The 23,990-nt window shown below is 41.8% G+C and overlaps 1 protein-coding gene across 13 annotated transcripts in view; it reads left to right on the top strand.

Annotated features, from left to right (window-relative positions):
• The first annotated feature begins 2,005 nt into the window (after nucleotides 1-2,005).
• SUN1 (Sad1 and UNC84 domain containing 1) overlaps nucleotides 2,006-23,990 on the top strand; it is a 33,897-nt gene continuing 11,912 nt past the window's right edge. For 2 of the 13 annotated variants that reach the window (XM_085074613.1, XM_085074607.1), the window contains exons 1-9: nucleotides 5,920-6,038; nucleotides 12,708-12,804; nucleotides 18,456-18,647; nucleotides 18,984-19,174; nucleotides 20,276-20,302; nucleotides 20,405-20,599; nucleotides 22,232-22,354; nucleotides 23,341-23,424; nucleotides 23,739-23,849. In XM_085074613.1, the coding sequence (XP_084930739.1) occupies nucleotides 12,728-12,804; nucleotides 18,456-18,647; nucleotides 18,984-19,174; nucleotides 20,276-20,302; nucleotides 20,405-20,599; nucleotides 22,232-22,354; nucleotides 23,341-23,424; nucleotides 23,739-23,849 (1,000 nt within the window). In that variant the 5' untranslated portion in view covers nucleotides 5,920-6,038; nucleotides 12,708-12,727. Of the gene's footprint in view, nucleotides 2,113-5,919; nucleotides 6,039-6,213; nucleotides 6,587-6,737; nucleotides 6,918-7,818; nucleotides 8,118-12,707; nucleotides 12,805-18,455; nucleotides 18,648-18,983; nucleotides 19,175-20,275; nucleotides 20,303-20,404; nucleotides 20,600-22,231; nucleotides 22,355-23,340; nucleotides 23,425-23,738; nucleotides 23,850-23,990 lie in introns of those variants that run through there. The other 11 variants (XM_085074617.1, XM_085074614.1, XM_085074620.1 and 8 more) reach the window with 9 other exon arrangements.

The following is a 23,990-nucleotide window of genomic DNA, read 5'->3' as shown; positions in this document are numbered from 1 at the left end:
GATGCTTGTCTACACCATTGTGGGGTAGTGTGCTACACAAATCATGGAAAATCAGGATTCTGATGTGGGTTTTTTAAATTATCTGTATTACAGACAGAAAGTGCTCTGTGGCTTCTAATTCCCAAGAGCCTTGGCTTTGTGTCAAGTCTAAAAACAGACTCGGTGGGGGTTGTTCATACTCCTTATGCTGTAGGAAGTGCTTGTGTTTGTTTGTCCATCTGACCTAACTTTACCTTTTCAGGCCTGTGACATAATTGTTAACCAACCCCTGATCTGTTTACAGCAATGTCTACTTGCCTTCCCAAAGAAACATTTGAGACAGAGAACACACACAAGACAAGTTTTATTCCTAGCTTAAAGGCAAAATCAAACTTCTGGCCAATTCTCCACAAAACATTGGGTTGCTTTGAAAATTCTCCAAAAAGGGACAATAATACTAATGATACAGAATAGTTGAGGAGTTGCTTATGGATCCAAAAGCTATTGTGCATTCCTGTAGAATAGGATACTCATTTTAGATCCTTTGTACTGTCTTTGAAGTTGAGTTTTCTTCTAATGAAAAGCTGAAGTACAGCTGTTCCTGTACTGAGCAGCATTTTAATCGACCAAAAACTATTAACTATTAACTCACTGTAAGTGGAGGGGCAGCTAAAATTCTTATGAGGCACAATATGAGTGAAGTAAAAATCCCTAGAAAACATTAAATAGAGTGAAGAGGCTCTGGAGTCTCCAGCCTTGGAGATATTCAAAATCTGACTCAATACAGCCCTGGGAAACCTGTTCTACCTGAGCCTGTTGGGCAGGAGTGGAACTACATGCAGCATCTCCAGGGGCCTCTTCCAGCCTAAACTATTCTGTGGTTCCATGAAATTGTTTCCTTAGTCTAATCAATTATTAAAAAGCCAATTAAATTAGACTAGAAATAGACTATGTAACTATCCTAGCAGAGACCTTGTTCTCAAAATAGTCTTTCAAGGCACTGCAAAGCAGCAGGTTCCTCCAATGCAATCTAAAGTTTCACTTCAGCAGCAAGAACCCAGTTCCCTTGAAAATCCCCCAAATAAATCCTACTTAATGACACTACTACAGGCATGATATTTTTAGCTTCTTATGTTGACAAAATTTAGATTCTTTACCACTGAGTAGCAGCCTCATGATAGCTGCAGTGCAAATGTTGGTCAAGTGCTTTTAATTATTCTTGTGATCTAAAGAAGAGATGTTTGCAAACCCAGCTTCAAATGTGGGATGAGAGAAGAGAACATTCTTGGTGGATGTGGAATCTAGTCAAAGTTTTTCAAGATGTTCTAAAGCTGACACACAAATAGCAAGAGCTGAAGTATTCATCAAGCTTGATATCTCTTCAGAAGGCTGGGAATTTTTTTTTCCCCATATGTTGAACATTTTGTTATCTTCCAGAGCAGTCCATTGTGGGCTGCCTCACAAAGAAAAATCTCCACATCATCCAACAAACCAGCTTTTTCTTCAGAGCCAGGAGAGCTTGCTGAACTGAATATTCTAATTGTCCTTCCTGAGACATGCTAAACACCAGTTTGATCTTGTTTGTGTGTGTGTGTCAAATTAGGGATCTGCCACTATGTCCTTTTATTAGAAAGTCTTTGGGCGTAGGACTTGACAATGTGCTAACCCTGTTTGTAGTTTACCATACTTCAACTTACATAACCCAAATTTCTTACATCCCTTTACAAAAATGTACTGTTATTGAGTCTCCTGTGGATGGTGTATGAGTCTGGATTTGAAAGTCATTTTCTTTGAGACTCAGCTTTCCAGCTTCAACCTTTTACTGGCTCAGTAGGAACACAATTCAAATGTTTTGGGGTTTTTTTCCTATTTTGCCAGATCACCTATTATATGTACTAGATTTAGTTAGTGCTCATTGCGCAATTTCACTAGCACCATGTTCATTGCGTACTTAATCGACAATTTTTGGGGGCAGAACTGTTATCTCAAACTTTCAGGCACTTTAGATAAGCAGCCTTTAGCCCTGCCCTTCCTGTGACGAGCACTTGTGCTTCTGTCTTCGTGCTTGTAAGCCAGAAGACCTGTTGTGGAGGATCCTGGGACTCGGATTCTCAGCAAAACAGATGTTTTTAGGTAAGTGCATGCATTTGTCTGATGGAATATCGAATCTTACATATTGGTTAACTACCTTAAATAGATTCAATTAATTAGACATTAAGAGGGCACTGACAAATAGGTAGCTAGACTTAGAGAAGGTGCACATCAGAGAGCATTTTTTGGGAGGGGATGGAGGTTAAGTATGTTCCAGATCAATCCGATTCTCATCCATGTGGGTCCATGGAGGCAATGTGCAGATTTCCTCAGGAATGCTTTGGCAGATTGCAGACGCTCTGCAGGTGTCCAGCCCTGCAGGGTCATGTGAGCCCACGGGGAAGGTGCACTAATGCACCTCTCTGCTTGTGTCAGCAGTCTGTCAGAGACTGACCTCCAGTTACAACTGCGAAGTTATTACAGCCTCTAATAACATATCACAGCTCTAATCTAATCTCTGCACAGAGAAATTTAGCTATTATGGTGTAATAAGCTGAAACCAGGAACTAACCAGAAAGAACTAGTATAGTTCATAGTACAGTTTTACTGCATAGTACCATGATAAAACTATCCAGTTATAGTACAGTATAACCCATATAATAGCTATTTATGGCATTATGGTAGAAGTTATAATCATAAATAAATTATACTGTAATAGTTCTATATTGAGAGTTTAGAGTTCTGATGGGCTATTGCACAGGCTTTATCTTGCTTGGGGGAAGCCCCTTGTGGGCACCACACAAACATTCCAGAGCACTGCCCCAAATATAAAGTTAACATCTTGGCTTTGGAAACCAGCTGCTGGCTTGAGAGCAGCCAAGTTTCTGTTTCATCTGCAGAATCTGTGTTAGGATCCCTGCATGGGAAGGTTAGCAGCTGTTGGCTAGCTGAGTGGATCAGAGCTGGTTCTGCTGGATACATCATGGACTGCTCTGTGTCTCAGCCCTTCAAGTGAAGCTCTGACCATGTTTTAAAAAGAGAGAAAGAAAAATAAAGCAAAAAAAATCTTCATTATTAGGCAGCTGAAGGATCAACAAAAATTACAGTTAACAAGCTTGTGTCCATTTACTGGGATCAATCCCCCAGAGAAGCAGGAGCTGAGCTGAAGCAGCAGATGAGAGCTGTGAGGAGAACGGCTGCTCTGCCGGCCTGCCTTGGGTGTAATCGGCTTTTCTTGTTAATGTCTGAAATCCCCTCTAAGTCAGGACCACGGAGATCTAGTGGCAAAACTGATCTGGAGTGTTCTGCATCCCCCTTTACCTGACAACCCAATTGCTCTGCATGAAGCAGCCTTTGCCTTTGGCTGAGAGGTGTAGGAAAGAGCCCTGCTGAGCTTCACCATGAAGAGATGCAGATGGCGAGAAACCTTTTCTTTAATGAGCAAGAAATCAGATTTCCAGATGTTTTAGGTGATTTTCGTACTACTACACATGTATCTCCCCAGCCATGGACACAAAGGTCACCACACTTCCATCCTGGGCAGCAGCATGCCACACCCAGTGCCCAGTAGTACCAGTCAGAAACAGCTGGCTGTACTGGTTTCTGCCACATTCAGTCTGTGCCTTCAATCACTGTGGGCATTTGCCCCTTTTGATAGCAAGGACCAGAATGTGGAGCAGAACAGGTTTGCTAGGTGTGACTGCAGGAGTGCTCTGGGAATGGGAATCATAGTGGGAAGGGAGCAATAATGTGGGAATGGGAAGGGAAGGGAAGGGAAGGGAAGGGAAGGGAAGGGAAGGGAAGGGAAGGGAAGGGAAGGGAAGGGAAGGGAAGGGAAGGGAAGGGAAGGGAAGGGAAGGGAAGGGAAGGGAAGGGAAGGGAAGGGAAGGGAAGGGAAGGGAGAACTAGATAAATGTGGTCCTTAGATTGGTTTGGCCTTGTATTGCAGTTTCCCCATACCTAGTGGCAGTTAGAAAAGCTTTTTTCCCCTAAATTCTTAACTGCCCTCTACAATGTTAAAACAGAAACACTTTTGATATGAACAATTTTTATTCTTACAGATAATTTTTCTATACATTTCCACTTAGCCAGTAAAATTATCAGCCCCCTTTACATTCAGAACTTGTTCTTAGATGCTGAGAAATTTTGAAAGAATTTTTGTTTGCCTCAGAGCCACTTCTTATGAAATGGGAAAAAAATTAACTCCATGTATGCACCAGCTTCTTTTAACAAAACTGGGACAACTGACCAAGTTCTCCTTAAATCCTGGAAATTTAAAAAAAACTCTATTGCTTCACATAGCTGAGGAGTGAAGGGAAAACTGAGCTTCAGTCATAATCCTCCATCCAGCCTCTTGGCCTGGTTGTGACAGAAAAACAACTGCTCAGGACAAGTCAGAGCAGCCTGGGAAGCTGGAGCAGCATCCTGGGAAAACAACATGCCTTGTCCTGCCAGAGCTGAGTGCTGCCTGCCCTGCCTGAGCTCCAGGGGAACAGGCTGGGAAACATCCCTGAGAGGGCCTGGCCTCACACCACCAAGGAATTTCAGGGAGATTTAAACTAAGAGGTGATTTTGCCCTGACTATCTTAAGCCTTTAAACATTATCTACTCTTAAGACAGGAAAACAGGTGTGGAGTAAGTACAGAAAAAGGAGTGGCCAGAAACTGATTTCTGCAAAATACTCAGCCATTTGCAGGGAGGAGGTGATGGTGTGAGGCTGCACGTCCAACCAAACCATGTGCTGGCTTTAAAGTGTCACTGGGATCAGCTCAGCTTTGGCTGCAGCATCTTCAAACTGTCATGTAGCTGGAGCAAAGCACTCCTGAAAGAAACAGTAATTGCCCAAAATCAGTGCTACATCAATATCAGCTAATACCTCAAGTGAATGTGTTTATCTTGCATTTTCTGTATCTTAAGGATTAGCTGCCTTCACCCGTTTTGTATCCAAACATTTGGACTATTTGATAATTACATATTTATTAGCCAGTCTTTCACGGCAAGCTTAGTCACCTCTCTTGCACACACAAGTAAATAACAATTCGTGGCCTGGTTACCCTTTCCCAAGTGACACATTCCTTGTTCTGTTCACTGACATTGCTCTGTTCCTGCCTACAGCTGGGCCTGCCAGAGAATTGTGGACTCTGGGAGACTGAGAGCTTAACAAAATGTGACTCAGGCACAGGCTCCACATTGAATGTGTTCCCCAAATGTGAATACGTTCACATTTGCATACCTTCCCCAAGTGTTTGAACAATGGGGTTTGTTTCTTCTCTGCCAAGAGCCAGTCCCATTCCGGGAAGTGCTCAAGGCCAGGTTGGACGGGGCTTGGAGGAACCTGCTGCAGTGGGAGGTGTCCCTGCTCTTTGCAGGGGAGCTGGAACTAGATAGCCTTTAAGGTCAGGTCCAACCCAAACCATTGTCTGATTTCTTTTTCATGTGGCTGTCCGGAGGTTTCTGTAGCCCCATGTTGGCATTGGTGAGACTCGGTTGGGCACCTAACGGAGCCGAAGCGCTTCAGTCCCACCGAATGTGGGTGTGCTGTGCCAGAGCCAAAGCCTTAGCGGAGCACGGCGGATCAAAGGGAAATAAAATCCCAGAAAAGCTGGCTAGGAACGAAACAGAGAGAGCAGACATAGAAACACCGGGAGGGAAAGTCAATGAGTCAAGCAAGAGAGGCCGGAGTGGAAATCCGAGTTAACTCTCCTCGCCTCTCCATCGCACGGCTCCATTTGGCGGAGGGGCAGGCGAGGCAGGAAGGGGGCAGGAGGAGGGCAGGCTGTGTCCGGCGGGGCTAGCCCCGAGCGGGCCCGAGGCGGTGCGGCCGGCGGAGCGCAGCCCGTGCCTGTGAGGGGCCGCGCGGCGCGGGCGCTGAGGGGCGCTGAGGGGGCGCTGCCGGCACGCGCCGCGCGGGCGGGGCGGGGGCTCCCGGCGGCCTCGGCAAAGCGGGCGGGGCCCGGGCAATCTCAGCCGCCGCCGCTGCCGCCGCCGCCGCTGGTGGCTCTGCCTTTCCCTCGCCGCACCGGCAGCAGGTAACCCCCCGTCGCGGCTCTCCCCGTCGCGCAGGGCCGGGCCGCGCTCCCCCGGCCGCCCCCGGAGCGCGGGGCTGGAGGCGGCGGGGCTCAGCCCGCCCCGGCCGTTGCCAACCGCTCCCCGCCCGCGCTCACCCGTCCCCCGCCCCGGCCCGCCCGCCGCCGCTTCCCGCCGGGCCGAGGCCGCGTGTGGCGGCCGCCCGCCCGCGTGGGAGCCCCCGGGGCGCGGTGTCGCGGGTCTGCGGCCTCCCCCGAGCGGGGGATCGGCGGATCGGCGTCTCCGGCTCGGGCAGCGGGGCGTGAGGCGCTGCGGGCTGGAGTGGTGGGGTAGGCGCTGACCCTTGGTTAGCCCGGAGTTGTGTGTGTCGGCGCTGTTCGCTGGGAGGAAAGAGAAACCTCAGCTGCCCGCCAGCCTCTGGGCCTGGCACCTGGAGGGTTTCCTTGTCGGAAGAAACTATAACCTGCAGCTTTCCGCCCTGATTGTGAAAGAGCTGATAAGTGCGCGGCTGTGCCGGGGCTGGCCGCAGCTGCCGAGCCTCGGTGCGAAGGTAACGAGCTGTGATGGGTGCTGTGCTCTGCTCTGGGTAGCACAGGTAGGCAAACCTGCCCTCGCTGTCCCCCGGCTGTCACCTCAGGGCAGCTGCTTCTGTGGTGTTCAGAAAAGTGGTGTTCAACAGCCGGGTTTACTGGAAGAGAGTTTGGCATCCGAGTGAGTGACTGCTCGTGTTTTTACAGCAAAATGTGCTGGTTTAGTGCTGTGCTGGTTTTGAGGTGGTAGTGCTGAGTTCATGCCGTGTTCACGTTTGGCTGCTCTTCAGTGACCTCAGGGGTAGAAGTGTCAGAAACACTGGAGACAGCACCTGTTTTCTGACAGTTCCAGTGAGTTTTCTATCTGCTGGGAAGAGAAAAAATATTTGGTTTGCCTTGTTTTACGTTTCTTTATTTAAAAAAGATATTGTTGATAATATGTTATATGGAAGGAAAATATTAGCCAGCAAATACCGGGATTCTGCAGCATTTGCAGGTCCCCCCATCCCACCATCTGGTTTTCAGTTTCACATTATGCAAAAAGAAAGTGAAATATTTGCTAATTTTTTTAAAATGTTTCTGTTTCAGTGCTTTGCAACTGACTATTCCAGTGTAATGCTTCTGTTGAATTTCCCAGTGAATCTTAATGTCTAATTCTTGCTTTTACATATGGGGGTGAACTACTACTTGCTGATTTTCATACCAGTGTTGTGGAAGTGAGTTGCCGGCTGTTTTTGTCATGGGTGATCTGGACGGAGGGTTTTATTGACAAGCTTAGTACTTTGATCCATTAGTAAATGTGGTGGTGTATAGATATCCTTAAATCGGTAAGGTTTAAGCGGTGCTTGACTGGCTTGCGATTTGGTAATTACAAGTTGCGGGCGTTTAGGCATTGGGGTGTTGGTTACACAGAGTAAGATGTCGGGGTTTAATTTGATAATACCGGGGGTGGTTTTTGGGGCAGGTGAAGAGTGAGATGTCGGGGTTTAATTTGATAGCTAATACCGGGGGTGGTTTTTGGGGCAGGTGAAGAGTGAGATGTCGGGGTTTAATTTGATAGCTAACACCGGGGGTGTTTTTGGGGCGGGTGAAGGTTTCAGGAGCGAGGTGAAGCACGCCTTTTGTTGTGTGCCGGAGGGCCGCGGAGCCGCAGGGGTTAAGGCGGTGGGTCGGCCCGGCCGCCTCCAGTGAATTCAAACCGGGCGAGTGACGGAGCGCGGGGGCCGGGCCGGCTGGTGCGGGCTTTGTTGGGGCCGGGAGCCATTTTGGGCTCCATGGCACGGCATGTGCCGCCCGCCGGGGATGTGTCGCTGAGCCCGGGCCCGGCGGATGGCGGCGAGGCGGCGTGCGGGGGCGCAGGGCCCGGCAGCCCCGGCGCGGTGTGCCGAGAGGCCGAGCGGCCCGGCTCTGAGCGGCTGTGCTGTGCCGTGCCGTGCCGTGCTGTCTGCGGGGCCCTGCGTGTAAACAATGAACGGGCGCGCTGAGCGCTGCACCGCGGATCAGTGTGTGCCTGGGCTTTGTCAGCCTCCCCTCTAAAACCCGTTTCATGAGGTACAGGATGGGAATGTGCGGTGTTGTCGCTCTGTGATGAACCTGGGTTTTGTTGTTGGTGCTGTAGTTTGACACCTGGGTTTGGGGATCTGTGCCGTGGTGCTCAATGGGAACATCTAGTGTAAAATATCAGTTCTATTACCTGGGGTTTTTTGGTCTGTTTGTGTTTGTGTTGCTCTTTTAAAGGAATAATAATGTCTTATGAATGTGTGTTTTAATAAAATGTTGGTTTAGCTTGGAGCTCTTTGCTCTTCAGCCTGTTTAAATTAGTACTTGCTATGGTGAAACATCCTCTGTGGAGTATATTTACTTAAGAATTTGCCTTCTTTAGCCAAAAATAGTGATTTTATTGGTTATTCTGAATAATAGAAGAAAATAAAAATTGAAATTACAAGTAAAAAATGGCTTGCTCTCAGGAACTGATGGAGTTGCATGCTCCAGTTTCATTGTTATTGATTTTTGCCTAAATCTGTTTAGTATTTGTGGCATTAAATGTGTTAAGTCACAGTGACTTAAGCTTGCTTGGCTGTAAAAGGTGAGGAGAGTAGAGGTTCTACTTGAAGTAGTACCACCAATATCTAAGACTTTAATTGTATCTTTTTTTATCCCTTGTAACATAAAAAATAAGGCCTGCTGTCTTGGCAGTTTTCTCATTCTCTAACAGAGTTTGGTGAATATTTCTACTCTGCCAGGGTCCCTTTTGTGAAATGGCAATTTACCACTTCCTTTGTCACAAAGGGTTTTCATGAGGAACTGCCTGGACAGTATGTTAGTGAAAGTCTATGCACCCCAGAAGCCATAAGAGTTTATGTCTGTCCCTGTGAGGTGCTTGTAGTGCATGACCAGTGTTTGGTGGTGATGCTTCCGTGGTAAAGGTCACTCATGGAGCATCACATCACCTTCCCTAGAAGCCAGGGAGTTTGCTGCCATGGTACTAGGATTTTGTTGAGGCTGGCTGATTGTGAAAGTGACTGTCAGATAGACAGGTTTTGAGGTACTGGTGCAGCCTCATGTCACTCAGGAGCTTCAGACTGTTTTGGAAACAGCCAAGGGCCTTGTGTGAAGGTAAATTCTGCTGCACTGATTACAGGAGTCCCTGAGCTTCCTTGTGTTCTAACAGAGTCACAATCTGTCTTCTCATGCCCTTCTGCTGTGCTGATTTATTGTAACACAGATTCAGTTTAATTGCAAGGGAGAGATAATACTTAGGATGACTTTTGTGTCTGCTTCCCAGAAATAGGCAAATATTCCAGCTGTCTCCTCTGCAGGAACATGGAAGTTGGCTTGTAAGCTGAGGCCCATGTAGTGTCTGCTTGCATTCCAGCGGAACTGTGTGCTTCTCTTTAACTGACTGTGGGCTGTCTTACAAAACTTGGGGGTTTTATGTAACTACATGCTTAGCTCTTGCACTGTGCATCCCTTAGTATTAGAAATAGATGTTAACAGGCTTCTAGAAAAGGGGAAAAGGCAATCTTGGAGTTTGGGCCTGGTAATGCTTGCAACAAATCTGATACTAAAAGTCTACATGGAACTTAGTTCAGACAGGTCTGTGGTACCTAAAGCAGAAAGGTGTTGGGTACCCAGAAGTGTTCAAACTGGACACTCAGTACTGTGCCTGCCTCTCAGGTTCTCTGCCAAGTTTTGTGGTTTAAAATTTTCAAAATATTTTATTAGCATGTCTCTTTCTGTTTCAGTTGCATATTAAAGTTTCATAAGCAAGAAGAATGATAATACATGAAAGGTGGAGTGCTGTTAAACATGAGGGAACAAATTAGAATGAGTCAATGTCCTCCGCCCACCCCGTGTCTGTTTTGTAATAAGGATGTAGAATATTTCTAAATAAATTGGGTTGATCATTTGTTTTGAAGAGGTGGATAACTAAGATTAAGCTGTTGAACTAAAAGTCAGGCTTAAAAAAAAAAATCCAGTTTCATAGTAAATTCTAGATGCCCATTTTTGCAAAACATGGTGGTCATCTGTGAGGATGATTTTCAAATTCTATACAAGTCAGTTAAGCCTGTTTTGTTGCTTTGAAAAATTGAGTGGAGGTTTCTCCCCTTGAGTCAGAATTAATTTCAGAGCATCAGACAAGCAGTGAATCAAACCAAGCCCCTATCTCTTCTAAGAGTGATTTCTAGCTGTGGTGTTTAGATGGCAAACTTGATATCTTCACTGGAGAGCTCGGTGCTATGAAAACCAGCTATTATTAGACCTCTGCATAAGTACCTTCGAGGCTTTGCAGTTAGCACTGCCTTTGTCAAGCACATATTTTATCTGTAATAACTTAATGATACAATTAAAACCTTATCAAATAGGAAATATTATTTACATTCTAGCGTTTGATTTGTTGAGATATCAAGAGAGAGCTGGTGGTGAAGGGGAAAAGAACAGGGAAGAAACGGAGCCAATATGTTGTTTTTCAAACCCGGCCGTTGCCCTGCCCATATGGGCAGCAGAGACAGGGAGGAGCTGGGGAGCTGCTCAGAGCTCACTGGCATAGCTGAGCTTTCCATGTGGGAAAATATTGCTGGGTGTTACAAGGATTAGCTACTGAGTTGCCAGTTAAAAAATAGGTTTTATGATGAAATGATGCGTGTTGAGCACGCACATCAACTCCAGCAGAAACTAAACAAGGTTTTTCTACCTTGGGGGCTAAAAATCTTTATTGGGATGAACCAATTCAAACAGATCAACCTTAATCATAATTTTCAATTTCAGTAGGCATATGCCTGAGAAACCAGTTTTGCTATTTTTTGATACAAGTGCTGTCTGATGTTATCAACATTCCTCATCTTGAAACTCACTATATTTCCACTTTCATTCCTGGGGAGCCATTGCTGTCTGGTCCCCATTTCCTATGTGCTAAATTGAGCTCCTGTTTGTTGATAAAGTAAGGCAGCAGTTGTTACGTATTTCAACAGAATTTGCTGCTCATTCTAGCAAAAGAATGAGACTGCCTTGCTAATACTTCCGCACTACTGATTTAAGCTTCCTGTAAACAAACAAAAAATTTATATGCAAGTTAGTGAAAGCATTATGGCTCTGGGACAAATGAAGTGAGTGTAGAGAACACACTTAATGGAAGTGTGTTCTCTATAATACAAAAAAAAGTAAATAGCAGGAGACTTTATTTTTTGTTAACCCTGCTTTGCATGGGAGGTGCCTGCATTCAGGAAGCTCACAAGCTTAGGCCCGGAAGTTTTAAATTTTTTAAGTCTTCAGTAGTAATGGAAATATCCTCCTGCCTTACTGACCTCAGGATTTGGAGGCTACAGGTAGACTGACTAAGAGCATTTTAATGTTACGTGTACAGATTTCTTTTTGAGCTGCTTTTGCCTGTACCTGCTTTATGTCCCTATTTCTTATGCCTATATAGCTATACAAATGAAAAGTCTTATTTCAGCATAGGAAAGTGCATCTCCGAAATGAGATACTTGTTGATGTTTTGATTATCAAAATTAGCTGGGGATATTTTTACCCTGGTTTAGGTATGTCATCACAGTTGTGTGGAATATCTTTTACTGCTGTTGCAACAGGAGCCATAGATAATCTGAAAGTAGCCAAGGTTCTGCTTTGCTAACTGTGCACCAGCAGGATAGTAAAAACCCTATTTGTTAACCACAAATAAGCTATCACCAAAGAATCTTTTCTACACAATTAAAATTTTTCTTTTGCTTATAAAATTGAGAAAGGCTGAATGTTTTTTGCAAATACTTTGGAGTTGAAAGTCACATTGTTCATAGCTGCAAGTAGTCACCCATGCAGCTCTGCAAGTTTCTTGATGCCACAGCATCAGTTTTTATTTTCTTCTGAAAGCTATAATACCTTTCAAAGACCCCATGGAAAGTTTTACAAATGTTGCTTGGGTGGTTTTGATTTTGTAGTTTTGGCTCTTTTTTTTTTTTTTCTTTTTTCTTTGGAAGTGGATGGCACTCTGGAAAATGTGCCTAATTCTACCCTATGAGTCATTTTGCAGTTGGCTCTTCTGCTAGGGCGTGTGTTCAGTGGTTTTAATGTCAGGAATAAATTATGTGAAATGAAGGATACTCCCTCGCTGCTTAGTGGATAGTATTCAAAAGTGCTAGAGTAAAGTGATTTGACTATATGTAAAAACTTTCTCAAGTTTCATCTGCATTATCCTTAGTTGGTGCACAGAGCAGCCTGTGCTTTGCTCAATGGGCACTCAAAGCAAAACTCATTGTGAAGACATCTTTGAAACATGGCTATGTAGTTCTTTAGATTCCTAGCTTCTTTTGGGGATACCAGCAAAACTTAGTTTCTGTGGAAGTATTGTAATTTAGTTGTGATAAGAGTTTGGCTCATATTACTGTCATGTTCCAGAGAACTTGGAAATAGCCAAAAATAGAGTATCATAAAGAAAGTCACAGTCAGAAATACCCTGAGCTTCCTGTAGTGATAAGGGATATCTGGCACTAGCAGCAATACTACTCCACTACTGAGAGCTCCATATTTCTGGTAACAGCTCTTTAATTTCAATGCTTAATAACACAGGCTGAACAGTGCAAGGGCTCCTAGATTGACTTTACATAATTTTAAGTCATTGCATTACTTTATTTTCACCTTTTACAGTATGATTTGAAACAGTCACCATGGACTTTTCACGTCTACACACGTACACTCCTCCCCAATGTCTGCCAGAGAACACTGGCTATACATATGCACTCAGGTGAGAACCCTTTTCTTCTTGTAGAGAAACTGTCTGTTCTCTGAATGTTGCTTATCGTGGAGTGTTGAGCTTTCATGGTAAGTAGCTGACTTCTTTGAAGAAGTGGGCTTTTTCTAGTGTGGTTTGAAAACAACTGCGGTGTCCTAACTGGAGGAAAGAAAATGTTGAACTAACAGGACAATGACTAAGATAATGACTCAGTGTTTATTAGTTGCTATGAATAACTGGTGTCCGCCTAGTTACAACTGCTGTTGGATTTCTATAAATATGTCCTCAAAATTCTTCGATGTTTTGTGTCTTGTAACTTTGGTGTGTGCTTTCTTTTGTGACTTGGGACCACTTTCACTTTAAAATGCTGATTGATGCACAATCATTGCTGCTAGTGTGGGACTTGGCTAGAAGTAGCATATTGATTACTTCTTTTAGCAAAGCTGCTTGTTGGGTGAATGTAAAATCTCTGTTCTAATGAACTTGGTTTTTCTTCTTTTTCTTGTATGTTCTGATGAACTTTTCTTCTTGTATCCTTGTATCTGACCATTATTAGATTGTTTTCCTTAAATCACTTCAGTTTTCTAAGAACTAAGTAGTGTGTTTGCTAGTTTTTGTATTATGTATACAGAACAAGTTGTGATGCCTTTTTTGGGTATTAATATAGCAGGTTGTTGATGTTTTAACCTATTGAGCTTTTTCCTGCTGTGGAGTTATGAGCTACATACTTGCTTCAAAATGTATGAGCCTGAGTTACTTGCTTAGCTAATTTTAAGTTTTTAAAAAAACGTTTGTTTATTAGGATGCAGTATGAGATTGCCTTTCTGTTCTCTCTCTATGTCATTATTATGTATTGTGTATTAAAATATAGTATAGAGATTGGAGAATACTTGGCTACTTGCCAATGAAACAGAAGTTGGCAAAACTGTAGCATTAAGAGATTACTGACTTAATAGTCTTCCTTTTGTGTGTTTCAAAACTGTATGTTTCCATTTTCTATTGGGGATCATGGCTTTTTTTTTTTTTTAGCTATTGCCTGATGTCAGTAGCGTTGCAAAATGTGATGTGCTTTATGTTGCATCAATGGAATTGCAATTTCTCCTAATTTTATGAAAAACCGTTGGAAAATGTTGATTAAATACAAGTAGGTTTTCGAATTTCATGAAAAGCATACTGGATGATGAAAGTTTATTTATGTGACTTGTATCCAGCAGCAGTTTCACTACTGTATTACTGAATTCTTTTCGTTACCTCTGTGTTGCAAATGTACCTTAGAGATTGGCTGAAATATTGTAACTCCTGACAGGTTAAACTTTGCTCCTGTGATATTCTTGTCCAAATTCTTATCCAATGAAATAGTGGGCAAGTAGAAAGGAAGATGCAGAATGATGAATCTTATTGGACATCTGGAGGATAGTTCATTATGAATTTGGGGGGGGGGATTATTTAGGGTGTTTGCTGAGTGTTTGTCTTCCTACATAAATGAAGATTTCTGCTAAATGGAGAACTTGTGAAGGGGTTACATGTCCTGAAACTTTCCAGCTTGCCCCTTTGCTTTGTTAAACTATTAGAAATGGATAGAGCTGGGTAAGAGGAAGTTTCATAGCTAAATAAGTGAAGGCAAGTATAGTTAAAGTAGGTCGAAATTAATTCATTGTAATTCTTTCTTATGTAGAAAAGAAGAATTGACATTAGTCTTTCTTTAAAATTGTGTGAAGCCCCAAATATTAAAATAATGGGGGAAAACTGCTTGGTACACTGGCTTGACACTGCTTTCTGGGTGTCAAGAGAGTAAACCACAGTCTTGTGTGCAGACTGCTGCTGTGTGTCTGCTTTCTGTATATGTGCAGAATGACATGTATTGTAGCTCTTCCTACCCTGGGTCAAACAGTATTTGAAGACTGAGGAAAGGGAGAGTTGTCAATCAGAAATATTTTCATGTTGAAGTTTGGTCCTTCTTACCCCTCACCTGTGTCTGTTCTGCTTATATTCTAATCTGGTTTATTCTGCCTTTGACAATTCAGTCTTTACAGAATCTTTCCTTTAAGGAAATTAGCTTGGGATGTAGCCCTGCAGAAAGCAGTGCAGTGAAGTTTGATACCACAAAGCTATTAATAGAGTTGGCTATGACTTATTAATAGAACTTATATTAATACTCACTGGGATCACTGTATGCTCATAGCAGAAGTGCTTCTACTTTGTGCTTCTACTCTTCCAGCCCAAATCAGAAAAACATTTTACTGATATACCTAAATAATCTTTATCCTCCTCCAAATGCAAGTCAAACTTGTGAATCTCACCCACTTGTCAACATATAATTTACACCCTGCTCTTATGACTGATCTTTCCTTTTAGTCACCATCATCTTTTGAGTTGAGTTGTCAGTTTGGGTGCCTTTAACACTTCTTCACTAATATGGGTTAAATCAATAAGAATTTGGTTTGATTTTCTGTGTCAGAGCATTCAGTTGGGATGTAATTTTCTGCACAGTAATTGGATAAAATCCTTTGAGGTTTTTTTGTATGTTCTGGGACTGACTGAAGAAATAACTAAACAACTCAAAGTAGTGTCCTTGGTCACTTAATGTAAGTAATTCCCTCCTGGTTAGAAAGTCTATGAATGTTTTTGTATTGACTGTATGTCTGTGTCCATGTTAGGAGAAGTCTGTTTAGCTGTAGTTCTACAGGTGTATTGCATGTGTCTTTTATCCTGAATATCACTGCCCATTTCATTCCAAGGAGTATTTATAAATAAATGACACTTAAGGTCCTTCAGACAAGCTGTAGGCATGCTAAAAATGGCAGACCTCATTCTCATTCTGCTTATAAATATATAACTTGAAAAATAACCCACTGAAGTCTAGGACATTCTTACTCTGTAGAAGTTCATGTGAAGGAGATACCAAGAATCTGGAAATACAAACTGGATCCAATCACCAGCTCTGCCAGCAGCCATGGGAGCTGTTTTCTGGGGGAAGGACTCAGAGTCTGCACTGTTTGCATAGGTTGTCCAGGAGTGTAGGCTAATTGCATCCCACTTTAGGTGTTTCTTGGTTAGCTGTACATATTGCATAGGAGTAGCACCAATGCAGGTTCATTTCTGGCTCTTAAAAAGAAGGGCAGTGTTGGTTTTGTGTGGGTTTTTTTTTTTTGTTTTTTTTTTCTTTTTTTAACTGTAGTCTTTTCTGTAGAAATAGAAAGCCTGCATTCCAAAGCATGGAAAGTGAGATGGCAAGTTAGGAGATTTCTAGGTACTGTCCTGCTCTCAGAGGACAGATAATGTGAAGAGAATTATTATCCTGCACAAGTGAGAGACAAGCTCCTTTTGTTAAAGAGGAAAAGATTCCATGATGATTTGTTGGTTGTTTTTTGTTTTTTTTTTTTTTTCTTTTTAGATAGTGGAGCCCAACTTCAAGCTATTTATTCAACCCGCATTGATAGAAATGCTCATTGAGATACTTGGTAACAGCAAGTGTTCATAAACAGAAACAAATTGAGGCTGGTCACAGCTGTCAGCTTGTTCTGTGTACTTTGTGTTCTTGTGAATTGAGTATCTGTAAGAAACGTGGGGTGAAGATGAGGAAAAGCAAATGCATAGTGGCAAGTGTAAATAGCAAAACTGAGTTCTGAAACAACTGTTTAGGGAGGGACTTAACAGAAAACTGTTGTGGCTCTGACCGTTTCAGAATAACAGCAGGAGGAGCCACATTTAACCATATTCTCGTTTCACATCTGTTAGAATATGAGTAATCTATACTTAGTGTTTTTGAAAAAGGTAAAAATGGTATTCTTTAGTCTACAATTGGTTAAGTACATGAGAAAATGTGTTATTTCTTCTCCCTCTTCCAGCCAAATGCAAGCAAGGATTAATAAGCCTAATGTATGTAGTAGTGTGTGCTGGGTTTGTTAAATTGTGCTGAGGCTCCTGCCTTGCACAGGGTTGCACTGCACGTGCCAGCATTATCAGGGCAGCCCAGTGAGATCCAGCACATAGAGCCAAAGCCCTGCCATCAAATCTGTGCTCTTCTGGGCAATGGAAGCAGCTACTTTGTACAGACTCAGCTCTGGTCTTACAGGCTGAATGCCCAACTGCTGTTGGAGCCATGGGATGTTTTCCTGCAGTGCGTTGTCTGGGTTAGTTTTTAGCCGAAAGAAATGCAGTTGACACGCTCTGACAGTCCCATCTTACATGCTTTACTTTGCATTGTGGAGCAGTGAAGAAACTCACTTCAAAAGCACCACCTTGTCAGAATTACAATCATTACTGTAAGTGTAGCTTCAAGGACTTCTGATGTTAATTGTATGCCAAAGTAATACAAAACTTACCATATTATTACTTTGCAATGTTCTGAGATCTTTAATGATTGTGTAAGAAAACTATTTCCATTAAATTATTTTTGCATAAATACATTTTATAGTAGCTGTTTATATGTATTTTTAAAAGGGAAAGCTTCGATTTCAAATACAGGTTGCACAGTAGAATCTACTCATTCAGATCTAATTTGCTTGTGTGTTTTTGTTTGGGGAGAAGGAGCTGCTGTTACAAACAGTTCCTTGCTTATCTCTTCTTTTGAAAAACCAAATGAAATCCCCAGGAATACTGAAGTGCTGTTACATCTCTGTATATCCCTGTGGCCCAAGAAGGGACACAGTCCTTATGAAAGCTGTCCTAGAGCACTTAATATTTGGATGCTGTGGGTCACAGGGCTGAGCAGTTCTTGAACCTGACCTGTGCAATGCCCTGTGCCAGCAGCCTTGACTCACTTACATAACTTAATGTTTCCTTTGGTTGTAAGTATGAGTGTTCTGCTTTAGGCTAAAATTCTGCTTTGGTAAATGTATTTCTTACCAACTCCTCAGCTTAATCTGCTTGTGTTTGCCTTGTGTTGCTGCTTTGGCTTCACTGTAAGTTTTGATGGAGGCTCTGGGAGAATCACATGTCAAAATGTGGAGTTCCTGGGGTAACAATGTGAAGGTTATCTTTGTGTATATTTGCCTCTGTAGAGAAAAACTGATTAAAGTCTTTAAACATTTTTTGTTAGTTCAGAGTTAAATATTTCTAATGGTTTGCATTAAATAAGGAATCTTTTTGAACCACTTTTAAAAAAACGTAATGGTAGTTAAACTAAGTAGCTGAAGTAGGGAAGTCTTTAAGTATCTTAAAGGGAGGAAGTTCGTGCTTGTTGAGAGATGGAAATTCAGAGTAATGTGGATCTTTCATTCTCAGAACAAGGACTTGAAAACAAAAAATAGACAAAAATAACTTTGACTGAAGATTAATCTTTGCCTTGCAACTTGGAGTGTGTCATTTTTAATTTGCTGCTCGGCATGGTGAAGAAACTGTGTTGTGAAAGTCTTCCACCCTCGAATTGGTCCCAGGAGAACAAGTGCTTGCTCTGGCTAAACTTCAAATGTGGTTTCCATGGTTGTTGTTTCTTTCTGTGATTTGCTTTCTGTTGTAGAACTCGTAATATGAATTGCTTGGGAGAACCTTGAATATCTATATGAATCTAGTTTATTTGGATTATTTGGTGTACCTTGTGGGAATTGTACCATAACCCTGAATAAACTGCATTTAATGGAAACTTTGACTAGCTTGAAGAGCATGTTTGTTACCAGGTTGAAAATTCCCCTAGTAACTTTGCTGTTCTTACTTTACTGCAGTTCAAGTTATTCTTCATCTGCTTTGGATTTTGAGACTGAAAACAAAATAGATCCAGTGTTCGATTCACCCAGAATGTCACGGCGTAGTTTACGGTTGGCTACTGGAGGATACAGTAGATCAGATGATGGACAGAGTGATTCCCTTCTTGATAGCCCTTACACTGGAAGCATGTCCTTCAGAGATCAGTCTAAGTAAGCGTTTTTAATCATCACAAGTTAATGCTGAATCTTTCTGTTTGAACACGATAATGCAAACAGGTTGCCTACAGATCTTATTTTTTGTTCTTGGTGTTTACTGCCATACTTTGAAATTTATTTTCAGTACGTGGTTTGCAATGACAATTTTTAAAAAAAATCTTTGTAAAATTGTAGGTGCTTGAAGGTGAGGACTTCCTTTTAAACGTTGCTTGCTCTGTTTAGTCGCATCAGTGTTGAAATTACTGCTTATTCATTCATTAATAAAGTGAGAGATTAACAAAAATTTTTGTCTTTCGTGCTGCATCTTACTTGCCTTTGTTTGTTTCTTAGGGTGGCAAAGCAACGCAGAAGTATGAGCAAACAGTCTGGCAGTGTAAGACATACGCCAAGGAAAAATCTGTCCAGCTCATCTATTTTTAGCCAGAGCAGTTTCAATAGCCATGCCAGTGATACATCAATGATATCCACTATCTTGGATGAGTCTCTGATTCGGGAACAGACAGAAGTTGATCATTTCTGGGGTAGGCAATAATTGCTACTGCTTGTATGAAACTGTGCAAACTGCTTTGGTGTGTATAAATTTATGATCTTTGCCTCATCTGTTGCCCATCCTGTCCCCAACCATGTGTTTGCACTTGCACTTCTGCTGTTGGGGTCTTCTTGCTAAGATGCCCACTGGAAATCTGTGGTCCATTGTGTGAACTTGATTTACTGGCACATGTTACATCAAGAGATGTTGCACAGTCAAGTTAACACACTGGCAAACATTAACAGTTTTGCAGTGCCAACGCCATGATTATCTCCTATGATTGCTTTCTTCAAAATGTGCATTGAGTACTGTATTTAAAGAATGGTAAACATGTAACTTGTCTTTGAAAAGCTAAAGGAAAAGCATTTTCTTCTTTGTTTATAGGCAGAAGTTTGTTCCTTCATAACATGCTTTAATGTAGAACGTTTCAAATTAGTGGCATTTCAGTATTTTCCAAAAGGGTTTTTGTGTGTGGGTGGCTGGTTTGGCTTTGCAAGCATATACAAGTGTACTTTCCTGGAGCTTGCTTTCTTCAATGAAGAGAAAATACAGGAGTTGTCTACATGAAGTATTGTCTATGTTAATTATTGTGTAGAACTAGATCAACAATTTGTTATATCTCCCAGTTCAGACTATTTGTTTCCAGTCAGAATACTTGTGACCTTCCCAGAGTCCTAATGGGAGGAATTGTTTCAATCTTGGTAGAACCCATTCTAAATTCTAGATAACCTGGCTCTTAAAACAAAATTTTAAATACAGTATTATGAAAGTAGTTACCAAGCAGCAGAAACATTGTAAGCTTGTAATTAGCTGCTTTAAAGTCACATGGGAGGGAAGTCAAGGTGTAGTTGGCATTCATATTATTTTGTCTGCTCTTTCTGTGGCAGAACGCTTTTCCAGCTACTGCCCTAATACAGTAATGTCTGAATGTATGTTTTTCTGATGGAGTATAAAATATGTTCAATGCTAACCATAAAGTGACTTCATTGTGAAGTCTTAAAATTAGTGGGACTTTTATCTAGAGCTTATGTCAGATATTGTAATTCATACACATCTTTCTTATACTTGGGACCAATTTCTTTTTCTTTTGCAGGCCTTGATGAAGAAGGCGACCCCAAAGGTAATTACACTTTGCTTTTCCTCCCACATCCTTTCCGTGGCAGAGCCACAGTGCTGGCAGTACTGACCTGGGTGTGCTGGGTGTTGTGCTCTGTGTCTGCAGGCAGTGACACCACACTGCTGCAGGGGAATGGGGGCATAGCAGCAGCAGCAGAGCTGCAGCCCACGCTGAACGGCTACACGTGCAGTGACTGCAGCATGCTGTCAGAGAGGAAGGAGGTCCTCACTGCCTACTCGCCTTCCCACGTGCCATCCTCCAGGATCTACACTAGGGACAGGAGCCAGAAACATGCAGCTAGTGAGTTACTTTCTCTTGTGTTTTATCTGCAATACACTTCAGTTGGTTCATTTCCATGTAGTGTTATTTAAGCACTTGTCCTACCATGATAAACTTGCCAATTAGTGAATTCTAGAGATCAGCTTGTCTGAAATACCTTTTTCTGTATCAGTTGAAATTTTATGTACTTGTCAGCTTCTGATATATAATTATCTACCGATTTTCAGTGCAGCTGTAGGAATTAATTACAAAATGAAAATGCTCTGGTATCTTAAGCTATAGAATTATTTGGCCAGCCAGCACTGATTTTAAGTTTCCTAATCTGATGTTGGATCTATGTGGCTCTATAAAGCTTTTGGTCATGGTTTTCAGATAGAAACTTTATGTGCTTTTTCTTTTATATCCCTTACATGATTTGAATTTTCACGATTGAGCAGAATTGTTACTTTGTGGTGCTTCTGCTATCAAGAGAATCTCTGAGATGGCTTTCTACTTCCTGCTTCATCTTTTTCCTCTCTTCTTTTAACCTTGCAGCTTTTCTATAGTGGTTCTAAAAGCTAAACTAGTAGTCCAAATAGTCACTAGAGTGACTACATTCCAAAAGCTTGAAAAATTGAGTCTGTATAAGTAAGATTCTGCCTTTCCGAGACAATCTCTGCTCAGTGGATTGTTTTCCTCATTGTCTTGCCTGTGTCTGCCTGCCTCTTGCACAGCATCTGGAGTTTCTTGATTACTGGTAGTCCTCAGTTACCACAAAGGATTTGTTTCATTAATAACCTTGAATTAGACATGAACCAATTTTGGAATTCTGTAGGTTTGTTAGTCATCAATGAAGGTTGTTTTTAGTAGCAATAAATTAGTTAGTTTGGGCTATATGATGTGACTTCACATGCTTTGAGTCAAGTATTTCTTTTTAGTTAGTGTGTAGCACAGAGTGGAATTCTTTGACTTGTCACAGTCAACTACTTGAAGTGGTACTACATAAAAACACTGTGATCCTGAGTTTGTATTCACGTGAGAGAGGTTTTAATGATCTTTGTACATTCCTTTGTACTTTAATCTAGAGGTTTGGGTTAAACTTTGGGGGTGTGTGGGTGGGGAGAGGCACACACAATCATGGCAGGTTTTTGGGCTGTGGCTGTGTCTAGGACAGTGGCAGTGGTGGATTGTGGCTTTGTTCCTGTGGCTATGGAGAAGGGTGTGTCTCTAGCACTTCAGGCAGACCACTGTAGGAACTTCCTCTGATGTAACAGCAGGGAAGTGGTGAACAGTGCTCACTCTTTCAAATCCAAAATAAAAATAAGTGTGTCTCTTTGGAGCTGTGATCCCCAAAATCAGGATCAGCAGCACACATCAGTGAGGAATCCCGAGTTCCTTGAGCAAAGAATTTATTGCTATTTAGAGTTTTACATTCTCACTGAGCAAAGCTGTTCTTGCTGAAGTTACACATTTTGCCTTGAAGTCCTTATCCCAAGGTGTACAGTTCTCACAAAAGCTTTGATCTAGTATCTAATGCACCCAGACTTTTCCTACTCTTGGCTAAAGGCTTTCTGTGCTTTGTCCTCACTCTTACACAAGCTAATGGTGACCAGAGAACAGAAGTACCTATTTCTGTAGATGAGTAATTTGTATTCGCACTGTTTTTTTCAATAGGAGGAACGTATTTCTACATGAGTAAGATTCTACGATTGGTCAAAAATACTGCAGCATCTTTTGCATCACTATTAGTGCAACTATTTCAAATGGTTTTGCTGAAGCTGGGTTATGAATATAAAGGTACCTTTTCAGTTGTCTTCCTTGGTCTCCAAACAAAGACAGAGTGTGTGTATTGGTTTTTCTTTCTTATGGACTTCATCTTTGACACTAGGATGTTCTTTCTTCTTCTTCTATAGTCTTCTGGCTGGTTCCTGTCTTTCTCAGTTTTTATTATTACCTCATTTGTGCTACACTTTTTCATGCCTGTCTTCTGTTTTAAAAGTATCAAGATTCCTTTATATGAGATCCACAATCCATGAGATTTTTACTAGAAAGTGGTAGAGAGTAATTTTTAAATTGAGAAACCTAAGTTGATTTTTAAAAACTGCTATGATACTGTCAGTTTCTAATTTTCCAATATCTTTAGGTCTCTCTTATTACCCTTAAACCTGCTCTGCACTTAAAGCTTATTTAGATCTGTCTTGCAAAACTCAAACTGCTTTCATCACTCTGCAATACTTTAAAGCACATCTTGTTTCCCCTGAAAACACTCATTTCTTTTTTGGTGCTTTCTCTTCTATAATACCTGCTCTACAAGTGAAGTTAAATTGCCATAGGCAGAAGGTAACTGATTTTTGCATGTGAGTAGAACTTTGCTCTCCTCCTTCTCTCTGCTCAGAGCCTTATAATTGCTAATGCTTTCTTCCTCTTTTAACAAGTTTGTTAAAATCAACACAAATATGTAATGAATGGTTGACCCATTTGATGGAATGTTGTGAACAGGGACTTACTTGATGAGTATTGGTTGGTTGGTTTTTTTTTTTAATGAATTTGGCTATCTGAAAAAAAGCAGAAGGATTTTTTTTTTTTTTTGCCAAGAGGCCCCCTGATATTTAAAGAAGAAAGAATAAGATTGGACAGAGTAGGGTTCTTCCTCAATCTTTTATCAGGTTTCCTGTCAGTAACCTGACTTTAGTGGGCCAAGCCAGCCTAGATAAAATCTATGTATATGAAAGGCTGTGAACTTGAGAATTAGATTCCGTGTGTGCTTTTTGAATGTGTTGCAGCTCACTCAGACTACTGTGGAAGCATGAATGTAAAGGAGTTCTACAGAAAAGATCATCATCTTGGAGTGAATGAGGAATCAATATGTAAGTATAGTGATTAATGTTGCTTCAGCCTTGGGCTGTGCACCAGGTTGTTGCTGTAGTAGTAGTATCAGACAGCCCCTGACACTGTGAAAGCTACAAAGTAAATATTTGGTTTGCAACTTAGATGTAGGGGGGATGGTGATCCCCTATGCACTGTAGTATTTCCCCAAGCAAGTTTCCTTCCCCTGAAGTTTGTGTAGAAGTTTTTGGGTTCATAACTGATGATGTGAGATAACTTTAACAAGTCTATCTTGTAACAATCTTGACTCCATCCTGGCTTTATTGCATTAATCAACTGTTACCCCAACCAACAGGTGATGACTGTAAGGGGAAGAAACATCTTGAAATACACACCACAGACCACATGCAATCCTCATGGGCTAAAAGGGTAGCAAGGACCATTTGGCACACCTTTTCTTCTGCAGGTTGACTTGGACATTTTTGTTTGCTCTTATTTTGCATTGCAATCTCACAGTGTTAATCATAACATGATTTATGTTTGGGTTTTTTTTTCCTTCCTTCATCTGTCAAAGTAGAGTAAAAATGTAAAGTGCCTAGACAACTAA

This window comes from Lichenostomus cassidix, chromosome 14, assembly GCF_008360975.1.
Source record: "Lichenostomus cassidix isolate B80296 chromosome 14, HeHo_3.0, whole genome shotgun sequence".
Lineage (NCBI taxonomy): Eukaryota > Metazoa > Chordata > Aves > Passeriformes > Meliphagidae > Lichenostomus > Lichenostomus cassidix.
This window is presented reverse-complemented; position numbering and strand designations above follow the sequence as displayed.